Genomic DNA, 19,607 nt, shown 5'->3' on the forward strand with positions numbered 1-19,607 from the left:
CAGGTCTCCTAGGACCCTGCCAGCCCACCCCAGACCCCTGAGGAAGGCCTCGTGGACTGCTCACAGGAGGAAAGACCTCAGCACACATACGACTCACAAACACAGCTGGGCCCAGGTCAGGCTGCCCTAGATCCAATCCCTGCCACATCCTGGGAAACCACAACATTGCCCGGTTCCACAAGAACCTCCACCTTCAAGAGGAGAGTGGGGGCCTCTCTGGGATTCTCCTGAGCCAATGCAAGGCTGGGCAGGCCCCACTAACCCTCTGGGAGAGGCTGGACTGGGAGAGGTTGCCAGGCAACCAGCTGAGGCTCCTCCCAGGGTGGCTGTGGGTGGCATGTTGCCTGGCAACCAGGTGGCAGCGTCCCTTGAGCCAGGCCCAGCCCTGTGTGGCTTCTCCTGGGCCTGCAGGACCCCTGGGGCCCTGTCCTTATTCCTTAAGACCAGGGTAGCTGGTGTCTCTAGTCACAATGAACATTGTTCTCTTCAGGTGAGTGCCCAAGGTTGGGAGGGAGGGGCAAGCCAGGTTCTCAGGGCCTGATGCACCCAGACAGAGGCAGCTGCAACTGCCGGGTGGGGGTGGGAGTGATGAGGGCGAGCTCCCTCCCGTATTGCACCCACCTCAAGGTCGAAAGAAGACGGGCCTCAGGACCACAGAGGCTTCCGGAATCCGGCCTCTGCTTCTCCAGCATTATCGCCCGCGGCTCTGGTGTAGCCAAGTTACCAAGGTCCACCTTTAATTTCCCTCACTTGCCTCTACATAGAAAACCCCTCTTCATGCTTCAGAGCCCCAGCGGGCGTCACCCCTGCTGTGGGATCTCCTGACCACACTGCCTCCAGGCTCTTTCTAGGACTGCTCTCCCGCAACTCACAACTCACTGGACTGGGCCCTCACCCGGCTGTTTCTAAGCCTGGTTCCTCTGAGGGCGGCAAACTCAAGGGTGTTTCTGCAGCCCTGGGCCTTGCTCACGGGGATTCTGGTTCACACAGGAAACTGCATGCTTAACTTGTGCCGTAAGTGATTCTGATGGGTGGGGGATCCTAAGACCCCACGTGGAGGAACAGATACTGCAGGCAGCTGCGTGACCTTGAGCAAGATGCTTCCCTTCTCTGGTCCCGTTTACTCGTTTTAAAATGGCGAGAGTAACAGTGTCTCACTTACTGGGTAATGAATGTGGAATATTTTGGGAAGTGGACAAAGCGCCCTCCTCAGAGCTTTAGAGACGTGTTTGGAGGGTCGCACAGGGGACTTCTGTCAATGTCAAGAGACATGGGGAGGGAGGCAGGAGCCGGGGCAGAGAGGGCCCGGGAGAGGGTGAGTGCCCGATCACACCGCACAGGGTCACTGAACCCCGCCCTGGACAGGCACAGGCCAGCCGCACAGAAAGATAAGACGCTCCCGCTCCAAGACGCGGAGGGTGACAGGAAGTGATGAGGGACATGCAAGGGGGACAAACTAGAACTTCGGGGTTGGGAGGAGGGATGAATGCGCGGAGCACAGGGTTTGGGGGACAGTGAACTGCTCCGTACGACACTGTGACGGTGGATACGGGGCACCAGGCGTTTGTCAAAACTCGCAGCATGTGCAGCACCAAGAGTAAACCCTTGGTATTGGCTCATCTTTTGTCACAAATGTCTCCAGGTAATGCAAGGTGTTACTCGTGGGGCAGTGTGTGCTCAGGGAGGGGCACACGAGCACTCTCTGCACTGTGCATGCAGTTTTCTGTCAACCTAAAACTGGTCCCCAGAAAGTTCGTTAATTTGGGGAAAAAAAAAAGGCTTCAGGGTTCAGAGAAGGGAGAGAATTTTGACAGTTTGGGGGAAAGCTAGAGTCAGAGGAATGTCCGAGAGAAGAGGCTGTGGCAGCGAGAGAATGAAGCCCCTCTGACGGGCTGCGGGGAGGGAGAAGGCCAGCTTCGAGGCCGCACCCCCACGGGCATCCCGGCCTGGCCACCGGCCAGCTCTGTGACCTGGCTGGGCTCCCGCACCTGCTTTGATGGGCTGACACCCAACCTTGAGTTTGGTCCCAGGAGCCAGATGCCCAGCATGGTGCTTGCCGCCTAGGAGGACGACAGTGGGTGGGTGAGCCCCACGTCACTGCCTGGACAACCCCTAAGGCCCCCACCTCCCCAGGGACAGCCAGGTGAGGGTGATGGAGACCACAGTGACCCATGCCGAGAAGTACTTTGGCCAGTTCTGCTCGCTGCTGGCTGCCTACACCCGCAAGACAGCCCGGCTGCGGGACAAGGCTGACCAGCTGGTCAAGCAGCTCATCGACTTCGCCAACACTGAGAACCCCGAGATGCGGGCCGCCATGAGGGACTTCGCCGAGGACCTGGCCAAAGTGCAGGATTACCGGCAGGCCCAGGTGCGTGGGGCTGCTGGGGACCCAGGCCCATTGCCGGGGTCGGATCCAAGGGCTAGAGCTGCCCACGGGGGCCACGGCCACTGGACATCTCCTCCCAGCTGTCCCCCAAGGCTGGACACTTACACAATCCCTCCCTGGGTGTGTGTGGGGGTCACACCTCCATTTACAGGACTGAGAGCCAGGAGGCTTTGCAGAGTTGAAGGGGTGGGCAAGGCAAAGAGACCCAGAAAGCCAGTCCTAAGGGCTGCTACTGTGGGCTCCCCACGTCCCCGGCAGGGGGCACATCCCCAGGGTTCAGAGGACCTGTAGAAGGGACAGACATCTTGGGGCTGAGGCTAAGGAGGCTGCCGCAAGCTAGAAAATAGTAAAAAATTAAAATCTCCTGCCGGCCCAGAAACCTCTCAATGAATGTAGAAAAGAACAGAACAGCTTATATACTGAATGAACATTAAACCAGACTGTCATGCGCGTTGCAGGTGATCTGATTAGTGATGGCAAAGACAGACAGAAACCGCACTCCCTAAACAGCCAGGTCGAGAGAACCCCTCACATGCACATTCTCCAGACAGGTGATAACTTGTCCTCAAGTAAGGAGACAGCACCATTTGTCACACTGGACTTGGCGGCCACCTATATTAGCTAATCATCTTTATCCAAAGGAAAAGTAAAATTTCTCACATCTCTATGAGAAGCAGGTGGTTATAGCTTGGAGCCAGGTACCGGGGTGAAGCTCCTGAGACCGTGTTACCTTGACGTTTACCTTTCAAAAACACGACTGCCATTCCTGGGTCGTAAAACCGAAAAGAGCTTTCTTTAGCTTTTAAAAAGATTTTGATGCGTCTAGAGAATAGATGCACAGTGGCAAGTTTTCTAAAAGAAATGCTTTAAGGGAGGGAGGGAAAAGTCTCTTTCCCTTTCGGTACCTGGGAAAATGAACTATTTTTAGATTTGTGTTTACCTTTCAAGGCTCATAAGCCTTGGGGAAGGAGAAAGGGCTGGGTGGGGCGTGCGGCTCCCCTGGCCCACCTGGTGAGTCAGATTTTAGGGGGCCCATCCTCCAGGCATGAGCCTCGCCTGGGAACTTGTTAGAAATGCAGATTTGGGGGCCATACCTTGGACCTGCTGAGTTACAACCTCTGGGATGGCACCCCACGATCAGGGTTTTCAGGAGCTCTTGGGGGGCACCCCAAGGCCTGTTCTAGCGTGACACGTTCTGATTTGGAATAATGCTGGGTGAGGGGTAAGCACGTGCTCAACGTTAGCTTTAATTGTGGTGGTTAATACTATTACTGATATTGTTTATTGAAGTGTCTGGTATCAGGCTTGGCACGTAGGCACTGGCTCAGGGGTGTGAGGCGTCCTCCTCACTCCCTGCTGCGAATCCCAGGCTGTTCCATGTTCTAAGCGGGTCTATCTAGCCTCCCAGTGAGATCCTAAGGCAGTCTGGAGAACTGAAATAGTGACGTGTCCCATGGACCTGTCACGAACCCTGGGTGGGCACAGGCATTTTACAGGTGAGAAAACAAGGCTCATTAAGATGAAATCTATTGCCCAAGCCCTTAGGAGGCCGAGCCCTGAGCTCGGCTGGCACTGTCAACCCTAAGGGGTGAGGGAGTGTGTTCGGGGCCCCCCGTCCAGCCTCTCCAGACTCCTGCCATCTAGCTCTGCAGGCTCCAGGCATCTCCTGGGCTATGTCCACTCTGATTCTCTGCGTGTCTGTGCTCCCCCAGGTTGAGAGGCTGGAGACCAAGGTCATCAACCCTCTGAAACTCTATGGGACGCAGATAAAGCAGACACGGGTGAGCGGGGGGGCTGTGCTGTGCTGTGCTGTGCTGCGCGGTGGGCCGTGTCCGTGGCTGGCTGCCCTGGATCCCCAGGAAACAGCCCCCTGCTTCCTTTAGGCCGAGATCAAGAAATTCAAACGTGTCCGGAATAACGAGATCAAACAACTGGAAAAGCTGGAGAAACTGAGGCAGAAGTCGCCTTTGGATAGGCAAATGATTGTATCCTTCCTTGAAGCTGGGCCTGGGGCTGCTGAACCAGGTGGCCCTTTGTCACGGGGACCCTCTGGTGTGGGTGGCTAGTTTACCTGGCTCCTTAACAGCACCTCAGTCCCAGGTGAGGGCCACATGTCTGTCTGGGGAAGGTAGAATTGCACGCAGGTAATGAATGACCTCACAAAACGGCGAGGTAAGCTTTTCTTTAGGCAGGTGTGTGCTGGGCCCTGAGCTCAGGATGGGAGTCAGGAGTGGGGGGACCCTGGGGGCCAGGAACTCTGGGTTCTGTTCCACCACTGACACTATTTGACAGGTCAGCAGTCGCCTCCACCCCTTCTCAGGTTACCTATGTAACACTCACACCCGGTAGGCACTTCTAGATAAGAAAACCCAGGCTTAAGGAAGGTGACTTGCCCAAGGCCACACAGTGAGTTAACAGGGCAAAACAAAACCAGAACTCAGCTGAGGGCGCTCAACTCTAAAAACCAGGTTTCAGCGTGCCTGTATAAAGTCGGGTCATACAGATGTCGATCAAAGGAACCAAGAAATTAGTTAATTACCTAAGAACGTTCCACATGCTGGAATGAATTATTGTCTAATGTAGAGCACCTGTTATAATAATAGCTCAGCGGATGCCCATTGTTTAATTCTTAGAACCCTGTAAAGCAGGTCTCATAATTGTCCCCCGTTTACAGTCAAGGAAATTGAGGCTCAGAGAGGTTAAGTGATTTGCTCGAAGTCACACAGCTAGCAAGCAAGTCTGTCTAAGCAGCACCTGCCCCTTTAGCCATGGTCCTACTTGGCCATTCCTTTGATGACCAAATTGGCAAAAGACACCCATGAGTCAGGAAAGCTGGCCCACAGGCAGGGCGAGGAGACAGAGAATGATCCAGAATGGATGTACCCCTGAGACTTTCTATCTCCGGGGCAGGCAGAGACTAGCGTGCAGAGGGCCTCGGTGGATGCCAGCCACACCACCCAGCAGCTAGAGGAGACAGTCGATGCTTTCCAGAAGCAGAAGCTAAAGGACCTACAGGTAGGGGTGGTGGGCCCTGTGCGAGGTACTGGGGGCCGCCTCGTGCATGCCTGTGTGTGTGTGTGTGTGTGTGTGTGTGTGTGTGTGTGTGTGTGTGCACTTGTGTGTGAGTTCATGTGTGTCTCCTGTGTGAGAGTGCGTATGTGTGTGTGAGCATGTGACTGTGCGTCTGAGCTTGTACCTACTCTGCTCCCGGCACAGTTAATCCCAGCCTAACCCTGGCCACGAGGGTAAGAGGCCGGCTGCTCGGGGCAGCTGTCCGCACAGCTGGCATCTGGGGAATCCAGCATTCGGCAGCCCTGCCCTCTCAACACCCAGGCCCAGCTCCCCACCAGGAGAACCTGGCAGTTTCTTTCCCCAGCCCCCTTCCTTTCCACACAAGGAATCCACAGAACTTGCCCTGACTTCCCACTTCCTCCCTCCTCCATGAAGCTCTAAATGCACGGGCCCCACCCACCTTCCACCCGGACACCACCCCGACACAGCCCAGGGCCCTGGGCCCAGAGCCCAGCTCTCACAAGAGGGCCTCAGCGCATTGGGGTCTTGAAAAACAAGCTGATCACACAGACCCCTACACCCACATGAACCCTCTAGTCTATTTTCCAAATTACAGCCCCAAGGATCTCACAAAAGGCGGCTCCAATGTCGCTCCTGAGTTTCACACACTCCCATGGCTTCAGTTCCAAGGATAAAGGCCAAAGTCCTCCCCAAGGCTTCCAAAGCCCCAGATCAGCCCTTCGGCCTCATTGTGGACGTGCCACTCCAAGCTCAAGTGCACCAAGCCCCTTGGTACCTCAGGGTCTTTGCACAGGCCGTGACTTCTTCATCCCTCACGTGGACCCCCAGACTGGTTGAGCCCCGTTATTAATACACTCTTCTCTCTTCCCTCTGGGAGCAGTTAGTATTAATTGTATCTTTAATTCGCTTATTAACCTAACAAATGTTGACTACACATCTACTATGTGCCAGGAGCTATGCCTGAGGCAGAGAACATCACAGTCAGCAAAGCAAGTTCCCTGTGTCGAGGAGTTGATACCTCAAGGAGCTGTCACAGGCCTCCGCCATGCCGTATGCCATTTGTCAGGGCGTGAGGAACTCGCTGTTCCACGATTGCCTCCCACACTGCATGTCCGCAGGGCAGGCCCTCTGCCTGTCGTGTCCCCTGCTAGGTCCTGGGCACCAGGTCCAGGGCCTGGCACTTAACGGACTCAGTAAATATTTGGGAAATGCACAAATAAATGAAGAAATGCACAAGTGAGCGAAACAGTGGTAATCAGTACTTGAGCATCTGTGTTTCAGGCAGGATCTACAACCACCAGGTGATTTTTATTAAGCACCTGACGTTTATGAGGCCGGAATGCAGGGCTCTGTGGGGTGCCAGCAAGAGCGTGTGAGATTCTCAGCCTACCTCCATGGTCAGGGGCCAGCAGAAGCATGCAGTTTAAAGTGGGCATCTTTTCAACTTCTGGGGTTAACTCTGTAAGAGACACTTATCCAAACCATCCCTAAAAACCCCTCCGAATTTTAAGCGATAAAAACCAGAACTTAAAATAATGATTACCACCATATTGGTTTTAGGTCACACTTCTAATAAAATGATCATATTTCCAAAATAGTTCCATAAAAGAATGCAAATAATGCTTACATACCGGGGTTCACCTACCTGAGCGTGCATCAGAAGTCACCTGGAGGGCTCTTTAAAATGCAGATTGATGGGCCTGCCCTGGATTCCCATCTGGCAGGTCTGGGTGGGCTGGAGAATTGGCATTTCTGACAAGCTCCTGGGTAGGGCTGGTGCTGATGCAGGGAGCACAGACTGAGAGCTAACTGAATCTTGTGGGGCTCTGTGAACTGGGGCCACCTGCCCTCTGGTGCAGATGAATAAATTGAAGCCAGTCATTCCTCAGGCCCCGTGCCAGTAATGGCAGGATGAGGCCTTGACCCCACCTCTGGATTCACAGCGCTATCACTGGCACTGCCTCCCAGGCACAGGAGAGGAGGAGGCAGAAGCCCGGTGTCCCTCCAGTCTTGGGCCGCTCTCGTTCTCCTCCCAGGCTGCCTTGTGGGCTTTCTTTGGCCCGCCTCCCTCAGGTGCTTCTCATTTACCTGAAGTAGTGTGTTTTCAAACTGCAGGCTCCTCCCCTGACACTAAACCTGTGTAGTATTAGGGCTCTTAGGGCTCTGCACAGTAGGAGCTTGTGCTAGACCCCTGCACACAGTAGGAGCTTGTGCTAGCTCCCTCCCCCGCCCCCACCACAGTAAGAGCCCCCACTGGGGCTGAACATGCAGCTTTACAAGCCAAGCCTAAGCATCTGATCAAAAGAAGCCAACATCTCTGTCACTAATTACGTTTTGACAAGCTAACTCATCAGGATGCAGGGCCTCTCAGCAGAGTGATGTCCACCAACAGCAACCCCTCCCTCTCTCGGAAGAGTCACTCACAGCCCGTGTGTGACAGAGGCTGAAGGTTTGGAGCCATCAGCCTGCAAACACCTGCAAACATTCCTCCAAATGAGAGAAGCGAGGGCTGAGCGGATGAGCCCAGGTTGACAGCTGAGCAAAGGACACCCCTCAGAAAGTCCTTGCTGAGAAACAAATCTGTGTTTCTAGAACAATCCTTGGGCAAAGCAGCTTTGGAATGGAAATGTATTATCTGTTCAAATAAACATAAATTAAAAATAAGATATTGACCTAAGATCTGTCCCCATAAGGACAGCTGAGCCTTCCACCCGGCCCCCTAATTTGTCCTTAGAGGAGGTGACCCCAGACTCTCCTTCTGACAGTGTTATATGCTTCGGGCTTCTCTCCCTATAGAAAATTTTTTTAGACTTTGTAACCATCGAGATGGTCTTCCATGCCAAAGCAGTGGAGGTGTATTCTAGTGCCTTCCAGACCCTGGAGAACTATGACCTGGAAAGAGACCTGGAGGTAGGTCACAAATGCCCCATCTTCTGTTTGGTGGTGACGTGGGGCTGAATTCGATTTAGATTCTGTCTTGACAGAAGCGGTTTTGTTGGCAACATTTTGCAATGTTGATAATGTTGAAGTCTCATTCTGATGCGCCGTTTTGAACATCTGCCCCTGGGTGCCTACTCCAGAGGTGAGGAATTTCTGAACACTATCTGGAATAGCTCTGTGTCTATTATCACTCTGCTTTTAAAAACAAACAAATGAATCAACAATGACAACAGGCCTCCCCAGGCTGATGTTTGCTATTGTTTGGATGTAGATGAGGTGCTTGTTACGCCATCTGAGCTGATGAAAATCTAGTGTGCACCGTGCACGGAGTGACCTATAACACACACAGTGCCACACCTCGTGGTGCAATACACCAGTGACTTGTCCCAATTACCTTTTGTGGTTCAGGAGTTGGCGGGATCAGCTGCATGGTCCTCCCTTGGGTCTTTCATTGGTTTTCGGTGAGTCAGTAGCTGGGGCTGGAGCCTTTTCAAAGGTTTTTTCACTTTTGTAGATGATGGCTGTCATTTAGGTACAGCACAGGCCATGTGATTTGCAGAGCTCAGTGTAAAGTGAAAATGAGGGCCCAGTGTTCAGGAATTATTATGATTTTCACGACAGCAACAGAGGGTTCCTTCTGAATTCAGGGTGCTGGACTACTGCAGGAAGAGCCACAGGCCCACAAAGCCCACCCTGTTTGAGTCCTCAGTGGAGTCTGCAGCCCAAATACCCACCCGTGGCCTCTCTGTGTGGCATGGGCTGCCTCACAGAATGGCTGCTGGTTCATAGACAGAGCCAGGCAGAAACGGTATCACCTTTTCTGACCTAACCTTAGAAGTAACTTAGTGTCATTGCTTCTAATACATTCTATTCCTTACCAGTGAGGAATGTACACTAAGGCTACATAAGGGGAGGAGTATATTCCAGCTCCTGATGAGAAAAGTGTCAAAGAATTTGTAGATAAGCTTTAAAACTACCATATGGTGTTAGAGGCAGATCGGATGGGCTCCTGTGCATTCACTCATCTTTATGATATTCCTTTAGGGGTAAGAGTGGTCTCTAATTTTCCTGTGTAACTATAGACATGTTACCTAGCCTCTTTGGGCCTCAGTTTCCCCATCTGTAAACAGGATGATAATGCCTACTTACTGTGCTGTTAAAAAGAACAGGAGCCTCCCAGGTAGGTCGCTGCAGGTAGAGGCTCCGCAGTGTGAGCTCAACCCGGACCTCCTTGTCCCCACCACCTTCCCTTCCCACTCCTAGTTTTGTTTCCCGATTGAATCTAACCCACCTGAATCTCTCTTCATCAGGATTTTAGAGCCAAGATGCGCGGAGTTTACGGGCATTATGAGGCTCGGCCCCTCACCGATACCACCCCCTCCACGGCTCTCCCATGGTCTCTCCCCTACCAGGTGAGCACTGGGAGTGGGGTCCCAAATCTGTGTCAAAGTGAAGTGACCCCGGGGGAAGTCATCAAGAACATGGGTTTGAAAGGAGACGCTGAGAAGGCGGCGCTGCCAGGGGAGTGTGGAGGGCTGGGGGCGAGTCTGACCTGGACTCTCCTGGAAGAGCGTTCAATAAACCTCGGAACCCAGCGGTGCGGCCGCCGTGTGTCCTGAGCGCCCCCTAGAGGAATCCTGCAGTATGTCCACTTGAGAAGCCAGGGCTCTGGACCCGGCTCTCCTGCCTCCCAGTCCTTCGCCAGTGGGTTTCAGAAGTCAACATTTCTGACTTTAGGAAAATAATACGGTCTTTATACTACATGTGACCTCACGAGCCTAATGAGGCCTGTGATCAGGCACATTTATATTTCTGCAGGGAAAACTCTGAGTATTTAATCAAGTAGCATAAATAAAGATTCTAAGCAGTCTCATGTCAATAGTTTGGGTACGTCAGCCATTGGGGGTGAGAAAGGCAGGACATTGCCCCACAGTGTGTGAAGGGGGCAGGGAGTGTCTCTTGGCTTTCTGAATAATTCTCTCTAAAGGCAGCGGAGGAAGTACGGCCCCCAGCCAGGCTGCCTGAGTCCAAACCCACTGCTCCCAAGCTGAATGACCTTGGGAAAGTTCTTTAACCTCTCTGTGCCTTAGATTCCTCACCTGCAAAGCAGGGTTAATAACAGTACCCCCCTCATAGGGTTGTGGTGAGCATTAGGTGAACAGATAGATCTACACGAAGCACTTAGAAAATACTCAATACTTATGGCTGTTATTATTATCTCTGATATTGTTGCTATGATGATGATGATGGTGATGATGATGATGATGATCATGATTATTTAGAGTGCTCAGAGCACCATACGGAGCCAGAGGAAAGAAGAGGAGGCGAGTGAGGACGATTCTGCTGAGGAAGACCCTGTGGAGGACCTCAGGGGACAGGGCAGGGACTCTAGCAATAGGATGAGAACTCTCCAGTCAGAAAAATAAGAGCCGACCTTGTATGCTCAGGGGGCTCTGCTATGCAGCCCCAGAAATCACATGTCCTTTGAGCCTCAGTTTTCTCACCTGTACAACAGGGACTATATCACTCACTTCCCAGGTCACTCTGGGAATCGATGTGCCTACAACGGTGGCTGGTACATAATAGGTGCTCAATAAACATGGGGTGCATCCTAACTTGACTCGTGCTGGCTCTCATTTCCTGCCTATGACATTCAGGTGTTTAAACCCCGTGTGCATGTCAGTATCCAAATTCCCTCTTTTATTAAGGACATCAGCCCCATTGGTGTTGGAATCCGCCCTATCCAGTATGACCCATCCTAACCGATTACATCTGCAAAGACTATTTCTAAATAAAGCCACATTCTGAGGCCCTGGGAGTTAGGACTTCAACATATAAGTCTGGAGGTGGGGGGGAGGGGTGCATGATTCACATCATAACACATGATATGCAGGGATGACCTTGGGACCAGGGACACATTACAGAAGTCTGGGGAGGTGAAGGGGTGATGCAGGTGAAGGAAAGAGTGGGTACATGATTTGCTCATCAGCGAAGTAAGGAACACAAAACTTTCCTCATGGGATCATTGTAGGATTAATCTCTTCACCACGGTGATTTTTATTACCCCAAATCCGGCTCCATGGCACCTCCTCAGGGAAGCCCACCCTGATTCCACCTGGGCGAACACTCCAAAAATAACTAAAACATTCTATATTTTCTATGATAATAACAACATAAAATAACATATTCGTAAATTGTGTTATGTATTAGTCACATTTTAGACTATTTTCTTATACTTTAAACTGTAAGCACATATATATACATATATATACACATACACACACACGCAATGTACTACTTTTTTTAAACCTCAGCTGTATCCCAACCCCATTGCTAGTTCCTGAAGGAAAATGACCTTATTCTTCTGGTAGTCCTGGAGCATGCTGATGCCCGCCTGGCACATAGTAGGTGCTCATTAAATGTAAGTTGACTCCCTTTCTCCTCTGGCCCCAGCGCACCCAGAGACCAATCGTTCCTAGGTACAGGGTTGGACAGTTGGTCAAGAGCCTTCTTTATCACTCTCTCCTTGGGAAGGGGGTGTCACTTGGAAAGTGGTAACAAAGTTTCTAACTTCTCTCTTTTGGGGCCCCCGGGCAGGAGGTGGGGTAGGCAGGGATGGAGGGAGCATGACTTTCAGTGTGTCTCTGAGCCACTGGGTTGGCGGTCTTCCTCCCTGTGCACCCCTCGCTTTTGCCCTCATAGTTGCTGAGGGCAAACTCGCCCCACTGCTCCCCGAGCAATCTGTGCAGATATCTAAATGCGGGAGAAAAGAGAGCGTCACAGTCACTTCTCGTGATGTTAAAAAATGGCTTAATGAGTAAGAAGACCCTTGTCCCAAATATGAGGAGAGGTGAGATGCTTTAGGGGATCAGAGCATTTCTGGCACTGTGGCTGGAGAGAGCCTAGCAGCACGCTACACACAGGAACACACAGCGCAAATTTAAGGAAAAAATCGTCACTCAGGGTCTTCCAGAACTATTCGTGCAATTTTCAGCTTTGATAAGGTCAGAAGAGGTTGTACAACTTGCAAAGAAACACCATTTAAAAGCTTATTTAAATTTCTTTTATGTTGAGTGAATTTCAAATAATATTTAAAATCCATTCCTGTAAAATTTAAATGGAAAATTTTGGTTCCTTCTCTTTTTTCTTTAATGGGTAGGACCCGTCCTATGGGTACACCTCCCTGAGTTTATTCCTCATCCGGAAAATGAGAGAATGGACAGTGATAAGCACACCGCTGCCATGTGCAAAGTACGTCTGCATATACTGCATTTGATTCTCACAGGAACCATCTAGGGTAGGGGATGATTTCCTTCCCATTTTACAGATGAAAACATTGAGGCTCAGAACATGATTTGGTGAAAGGCATACAGTCAGTTGTGAGGGAGGCAGAACCCACTGCACTGTAACATTTTACTGGCCATCAGAGGGGTCCTCCCCTCTTCCTTGGAGTTGCCTCTGAATCTAGTCCTGGGCTGCTTGTAGGATCCTCCTAGCACCAGAGGAACCGTCCAGATGTGATGTCCTAGAGCTGGGGCCGCCCCTCCCTGTTTGCATAAGAGGGGGCAGGGGTCCTCCAGACTAGGTGGGAGAGCTGCGGACATGGAGGTTGGACCCCCACCCCACTGAGCACACAGAGTGTGGACCAGCCCATCTCAGGCATTTGGGTCGGGAGGCGGGTGGTACCCTGCCTGCATCTTCCTTCCAGCCTGCTGCTCGGGGCCTGAGGACTCTTTTTCCAGGCGTTTTACTGCTCCTCAGCTTTGCCTCCCAGATCTCTTTAGGCCACAGTATTAGAATGTGGTTACTGACTTATAATCAGGAAAAGAGAAAGCCCAAACATTTCATAAAATGCGTCTGTCGAACCAAGTTGGAAAGGATTGATAAAGGCATCCTGTTTGTATTAGGTAGAAGCTGTAATCAATTTCCACCCCATTCCCATACCCCCAAATGCAAGAGGTGAGCAGCTTGGGTTCAGAGGAAAAGCAGGATCAAGATTCCAGCTGGAAATGGTTCGAGGCATCCTGGAGGCCAGGGCTGAGATCCAGTCCTGGGTGGGGACCACTCCATTCACTAAGACATACTTCCCGGTGCCAAAACCAACAGTTCTGGGCTCCCAGCTCCTTACCATTCAGAGGAATGCTCCCTTTCTTAGCATTTCCCAAGACACACACACACGCACGCGCACACACACAACCTGGACAAGACCCAAACACTCACCCTAAATGGCAAAATCATCTATGTGACCCCAGAAAGTTTTCTTCTGAAAAGCCACTGATGTCACTGAGAAGATTGCAAATTCCATAAAAAGTTTTCACAGATATGTGAAAACAAAGAGACTGACTTCTTTTCTTTAAAGATAATTTATTTCAGTTTCCACCTTCTGACAATCTGAGGTGTGATATACAGACATTTATTTTTCTTCACAGAAAACAGCTCGATTTTAGCACTGTTCTGAGATCCTCAACCTTGAAACTTTCTCAACCTTAAAATATAGTTTGTAGAACATCACCTAGTGGGACACAAAATTGCATAACTGTAACACATAAAAGACCTGCACCACTGAACTCACTTTTGGGCTACTAAAGGTGACGTCTGGATGTGGCGATGGCAAGTTTAGGTCTGAGACGAGCTGGGGTGAAAGGGAAAACGGAATGCACGCATGTCAACCATCACCGAAAGCCCTGACAGAAGCCACGGTTCATTAAAAAAAAAAAAAAAAAAAAAGGCGGTTGACTGACCATTTCCATATATTTTAAGGGGATCTATGACTGTTGTTTGAATTTCTGGCATTTCCTAGCGTTCAAACGTTTGGCTTGTCTTTCTCAAGGCATCCATGAGAAGTGAGAGCCCTCACGGGCAGGGGAACCTAAGCCTCGCTGTCTCCATGCAGCCTGGGAAAGAGATCGGGACCCTACCAGGTCGGGACCTCTGTGTGGAGATGGTGTCTGATGTGCGCTTCTCTCTTCTCTTTTCAGGAGCACGTGGCCCCAGGAGAGAACAGGCACAGTCCCCCATTCGAGGACTGACCCATAGGTCGTTTGCCAGCAGGAGTCCTCTTTCTAGTGAAAGTGCAAACACTGCTCGGGGAACTCCAGAAGGCAGCGGGCTCCGGCCTGACTTTGCTTTGTCAAAGCCTGGAGTCTGCAGGTCAAGCCAGGATCCGGGTTCTCCCTCATGGTGCCCAAGTCCTGTGGGAGCTGTATGTGGAAGCAACCGGAAGATGGGCAAATCCAGACCATCCTGACTCTCTCGTGGAAATGGTGAGATTCCCCCTTTCCAACAGTAACCAAGGCACTGGGAGCCCTGCAACAGATGAACCCTGGGGACCTCGCCAGGGCTGGGGTTCCACTCCCCAGCTCTCCATCTCACTGCTCAGAGCTCTACTGGCCGACTTGGGAACACAGGCTAATGCCGGGTGCCCAGGGGATAAAGCGGGCTGGCCCTCGAGGTGTTCCTTCCATCCCTCCCCAGGGGCACAAGACACACGAGCCCAGGGATAGCAAGAGAGATCCAGGCCCAGAATGAAGCCCCCCAGAGCCTGCCTTGGTCGTAGCGCTGAGGATATTCACTGGATGTGAATAATCTGGAAATGATTTATCCATTTGTTATCTGGAGAACCACCTGTTCCTATTCCTGCCACGTGGTGACAAGGACGGCTGGGATGTATGGCTGTGTGGCTTGAGTAAGCCCTCTTCCTGTCTGGGGTCTGAACATTGCACATTAGTCAGTCAGGGGCACTTCTAGTCGATACAACTTCCCTTTACTGTGACACTTGGCTGAAAACTTTTCAAGTAAAACTCATCCCCGAGAATCATAAAAAGGAATAAACGATTTGCAGGAAAGCAGGCCGAGACCATTGAGTCATAAGAGTGATGATTTAGAACTAAAAGAACTAAAAAACATGAGGGTGGGAGGGAGCAAGAACCACCCTCGGAGCGAAGGGTCTCAGGGGACCCTCGCCCGGCAGCTTCAACAGTTGAGGATGATGAGAGGACATGAGCCTGAGACCGGGCTGGGCGTGGTGGGAGGGGGCTCACTGCACCCCTCTCCAGAGGTTGGGGCTGGGCCTGGCACCCTCCTGCCTTCTCCCCCCACCCCTTCCCAAGCCCCCACATTTTGGGCAAGGGACTCAGCCCTGTTGTATAGCTGTCTGAAGTTTTAGGTAATTTGGTAACCAAGCTGACCTAACCATGGGTCTTCCTGGATTCTCCCTAATTAAAAAGCCAAAGGTTAGGGTGCTGTAACACCCAAGAAGGCCAGGCTTGCAGCTTGTGGCCCTGACTTCCGGTTACAGTCACCTGGCTTAGTCGAAATCTCTTACAAACTTGTCTCTGCAGAGTGAATGCTGTAATTCTCACAACAGGAGGCTGGAATACCAGGAGCTCTGGCAGATAACACACATACAATAGTCCCCGGAAGAGCAAACCTCAGGCTGTTGCCTTGTTGCCAGGACAATCAACCCATTGTCTTCCTGGGCCTGGAGAGGTGAGAACAGGATCCATTGGCATAGGTACCTCTGATTATCGCCCTGGCCTCTGTCCTAAACCCAGCACCGTGGGCTCGCTGCGTTAACCTGAACAGTCCAGGTTTTCATTTGGGTACAGGATTCAGGAAGTAGACTCTTGTTCTAGTCTTCCTTTCGGTAAGTCCTAATAGGCCCACTCTTTTCTTTTGGCAATAGGAAAATCACAGTCTACTCCATCTCACTGTACAAATAACTCATGATATCAGAATTTGGTTCTCCTGCCTTTGGTTGAATGCACACATGCACACACACATAGCAGATGCAATCTGAATATTAACATAGCCCCTCTTAAACATCCATCGATATTGCTAAAATTACAACAAAGGTTAAAATCATACAATCTCAGCATCATCCCATTTTTCTAAGCAGGAGACTTTTACTTGAGAGAATTAACTGTCTTTTGGCTCACGATGATTCACATAGCCCTGAGGGACAGACAACATAAAATCTAAAATGCCACTGCCGGTGACAGGCCTTCAAAGCTCCTGGTTTGGGACACTCTACCTGCTGGGACTGAAAACTCTTCTTGGATATGATCTGTTGCTTCCTGCACTGAGTCTAAGGTTCCTGAGTTTACAGGAAGGGCTACCAGAGCTCTCTTTGCCCACAGTGTCATGTGTGTGCGCCAGGGTCAGACAGCTCCACACGCCGGGACCTCTGAGAGCGTGTTCTGTGTCTGCCCACCACCAGAGCCCGCTCACATCTGTTCTGGCCACGCCCCGGAGGGAAGAGACGATGTCACAGGGAGGAGGTAGGAAATATCAGTGCGGCAAGCTGCCAGCCCCCTTCCAGGGACACCGTGCTCCTCCAGGTGACACTGGCCAGAGGCACTCTAAGGCGAAATGCTCAGCCAAAGGCAGCTGTCAACGGGAGACAGGGTGGCCTCCTGTCCCCTTGGCACTGGTCTCAGCAAGGCAGGCCCGTCTCTGCCAGCATCCGCTCGTGAGGCGGAGCACGACAGGCAGCCGCCCTGGGGTCAGACTTACTCCACTCTGAGGAGCGGGGTCTATGAGAACAAGGAGCGAGAGGGGAAAAACCAAAGCGACCCTCACTTCCACCAATTGCTATCTCGAGGCCTGTTAAAAAAAAAAAAAAAGTCTCCAGGTCATTTGTGAAGTTAAAGTGCTTGGAAAAGCCCAAAGAAGTTGAAGCTGCATCTCCTTCCAAAGACTGTGTGCTCCCGCCCCCACAGAAAGTCTCTGAATCCACTTTTCTTTCTCTAGGAATCAGACCGAATCAAAACTTCTACACAAAAAATCTTATATATACAAGGTTAGGTCTTTCGGGCACCTTGAAGTCTTAATGCATCTCAACTAACTACTAAGAAATGACCAAGAAAGCCGACGAGGGCAAGGCAAAGGGGGGGCCTCCATGGCAGCCCTGTGGGAGCCTCGGACGAGCCACTTGGTGTGGCCCTGATTCTACAGAAGGGGAAAGGGAGCACAACGCATCCGGGTCGTGGCTGAATGTTTAATGGGGGTGCATTATCTGAAGGAGGCATGGGAAAACGGGGTGCCCAAAGACCCATTGATTTGACATTCTTTCTCTGAAATGCATTCAGTAGAGACATGCACCATCACTGGGGCTCAACAATGGGGTTGGGGGCACACTACAGCCTGTGTGACCTGTCCTGGCACACAGCAAGCAAACCGGCAACACAGCCGTGCTTTGTTTATTGTGACATCGCCAGATAGCCTGACATGTCTCTGTCTCTCTCTCTCTCTCACACACACACACACTCTCTCTCTCACACACACACACACACACTCTCTCTCTCACCACCATCAAAAAACGAACGGGGTTTCCGAAGCCCCGCTCCACAGCTCTCCTGCTGACAACAGTTCATACTGTGCACTCAGGCTGCACCGTTTCATGGCGCCTCCCTTACGACTGCTCAGATGGGCACTCAGTGGCTCAACCAACACCTGTTCTTCTCTGGGACATTCCGGGGAGGCAGTCCACCAGGGAACCCTTTCGAGCACTGCTTGGATAAGTGACTACCAGGCATGTATTTGCCATGCTCAAGAGGAGACAGCAAAGTAATGTGATTGCGAGTTGGAGAAGGGGAAGCAGGACGGGAGAATGAAGGGCGAAGAGACCCCCACGGGCCTGTTTCAAGGTCAGTGCCCAAGAGCCATGGGCGGGAGGCAGAGGGAACCAGGTGAAATATTCATACCAGAGGAGCCAGCATGCTGGATGCTTGGGGATCAGACTTCAGTGCCCTGGGGGCTGGTCCCCCTGGTGACAACCAGGGAGAAGAGCCACGCCTCCCAGGCACCGGATGAGAGACGAGGGGCTATCTGCGGAGTCTGCAGGAAAGATCTCGAAGGGCTTGGGCTGCGGAAGGTAAAGGTGTCATCCCAAGGCTGCCGGGTGATGGAGGCCCAAAGCCACTCCGCTAAAGAGCCTCGCACAACTGCCACCAGAAGCCGCCTGTGCCCAGCTGTCTATAATACTGACACAGATTTTTCTGTCTTTTTTGAAATAAAGAGCAGCACTATTTGCTTTGCAAAAGGACGGTTGTCTTGCAGCTACTGAAGAAACTTCTTTTCTGTGCTGCTTCCTGGGACAGCCAGCCCGATGCTACTCCTAGGGAATGAGTGGTGGGAATATTTCTGCTTTAGGAGGAAGCTTCCAGCTGACCAGGAATGTTTCAGAGGGTCTGACAGACACCTGGGTGCCAGGTGTGACTAATACAGAGATGTCCTCAGGGCATGCCACACCCAACTGCGGCCAGGCCTTCGGCCTCCAGGAAGGAATGTCCTCTGCACCAGTCTCTTTCTCTAAAATAGGAGGCATCTCTCCTCAAGGTTCCTGTGACTCCAGTTCCTGTCACATGGAGGTGGGGAACCAGGAAAAAGCCAGCACCAGCCGTGGACCAACACCGAGAGGGCCACTGCCACCTCTGCATACCGCCACTCAGCAGGAGCCCTGACTGTGGGAGTCTACCCGTCCCAAGCCTGAAGCAGAGGGCCCCAAATCATCACCCACGACTGCCCGTGTCATCGATGTGTGCCCTTATCTACATTCCCATCAGCACCCCACCCTCTCTCTCCTGCAGGAGGCTGCGGGCAGACAGTGCCCTGTGCCCACCCTGACCCCGGCCTCCTTCCCTCTCTTCCTTCGGTCCCATGTCACAGGCCTGACACTTGGGGGTATGGACAGTCACCTCATTTTAGCCATGTAATCCCAGGGACACTTTGGCATGTGGATGGGGGAGCAGACACAGGCAGAGGGGAGATGGGGAGAAAAGGCAACCGGAGTCTTCTAACTGCTAGTTCTGAGGCAGCGTGGAGAGGCTCTAGGTGCTGCCGGTGTCATGCAGGGTCATTGGGTGGGGTCACGGTCAATCGCTGGCCAAGGAGAGCTGCGTGCACCCTCGGTCCTCCGGAGGTGTGCCTCAGGCGCCCTCCTGTGCCTACTCAGTGGCCATCTGCTCGATGTGGTCGCTCAGCAGCTTGTATTGCTCTGGAAGAGAGAGCCAGGCTAGGTCAGGGAAGAAAGGTGGTGGCAGGGACAGGCAGTTCCTGCTCTGACTGAGACAATGACAAATCAGGACTTCATCAGGACCAGCGGCTGCGGGCTTCTGAAAGCGTGTGATGAGGACAGAGCCCTTGGCCACCAGCACACTGCGTGTCGTGCACAAACGTGCACCCGGAAGTGGGCTCCTTGGAACTGGGGAGCCTCTTCCCAAGGAAGTGATGCTCCGGGGGGTGGGGG

The 19,607-nt window shown here is 52.0% G+C and overlaps 1 protein-coding gene across 1 annotated transcript; it reads left to right on the forward strand.

Moving 5' to 3' along the window:
* Window positions 1-465: 465 nt before the first annotated feature.
* FAM92B (family with sequence similarity 92 member B) lies at window positions 466-10,785 on the forward strand. Its single transcript, XM_011370293.1, has 9 exons — window positions 466-490; window positions 2,134-2,368; window positions 4,099-4,167; window positions 4,270-4,371; window positions 4,481-4,486; window positions 5,297-5,401; window positions 8,216-8,329; window positions 9,670-9,771; window positions 10,642-10,785. Exons 1-9 carry the CDS (start codon window positions 471-473, stop codon window positions 10,783-10,785), a joined length of 897 nt encoding a protein of 298 aa, XP_011368595.1. The 5' UTR covers window positions 466-470.
* The last annotated feature ends 8,822 nt before the right edge of the window (window positions 10,786-19,607 follow it).

The sequence above is a fragment of the Pteropus vampyrus genome, unplaced genomic scaffold (genome assembly GCF_000151845.1).
Source record: "Pteropus vampyrus isolate Shadow unplaced genomic scaffold, Pvam_2.0 Scaffold166, whole genome shotgun sequence".
In the NCBI taxonomy this organism is placed as follows: Eukaryota; Metazoa; Chordata; class Mammalia; order Chiroptera; family Pteropodidae; genus Pteropus; species Pteropus vampyrus.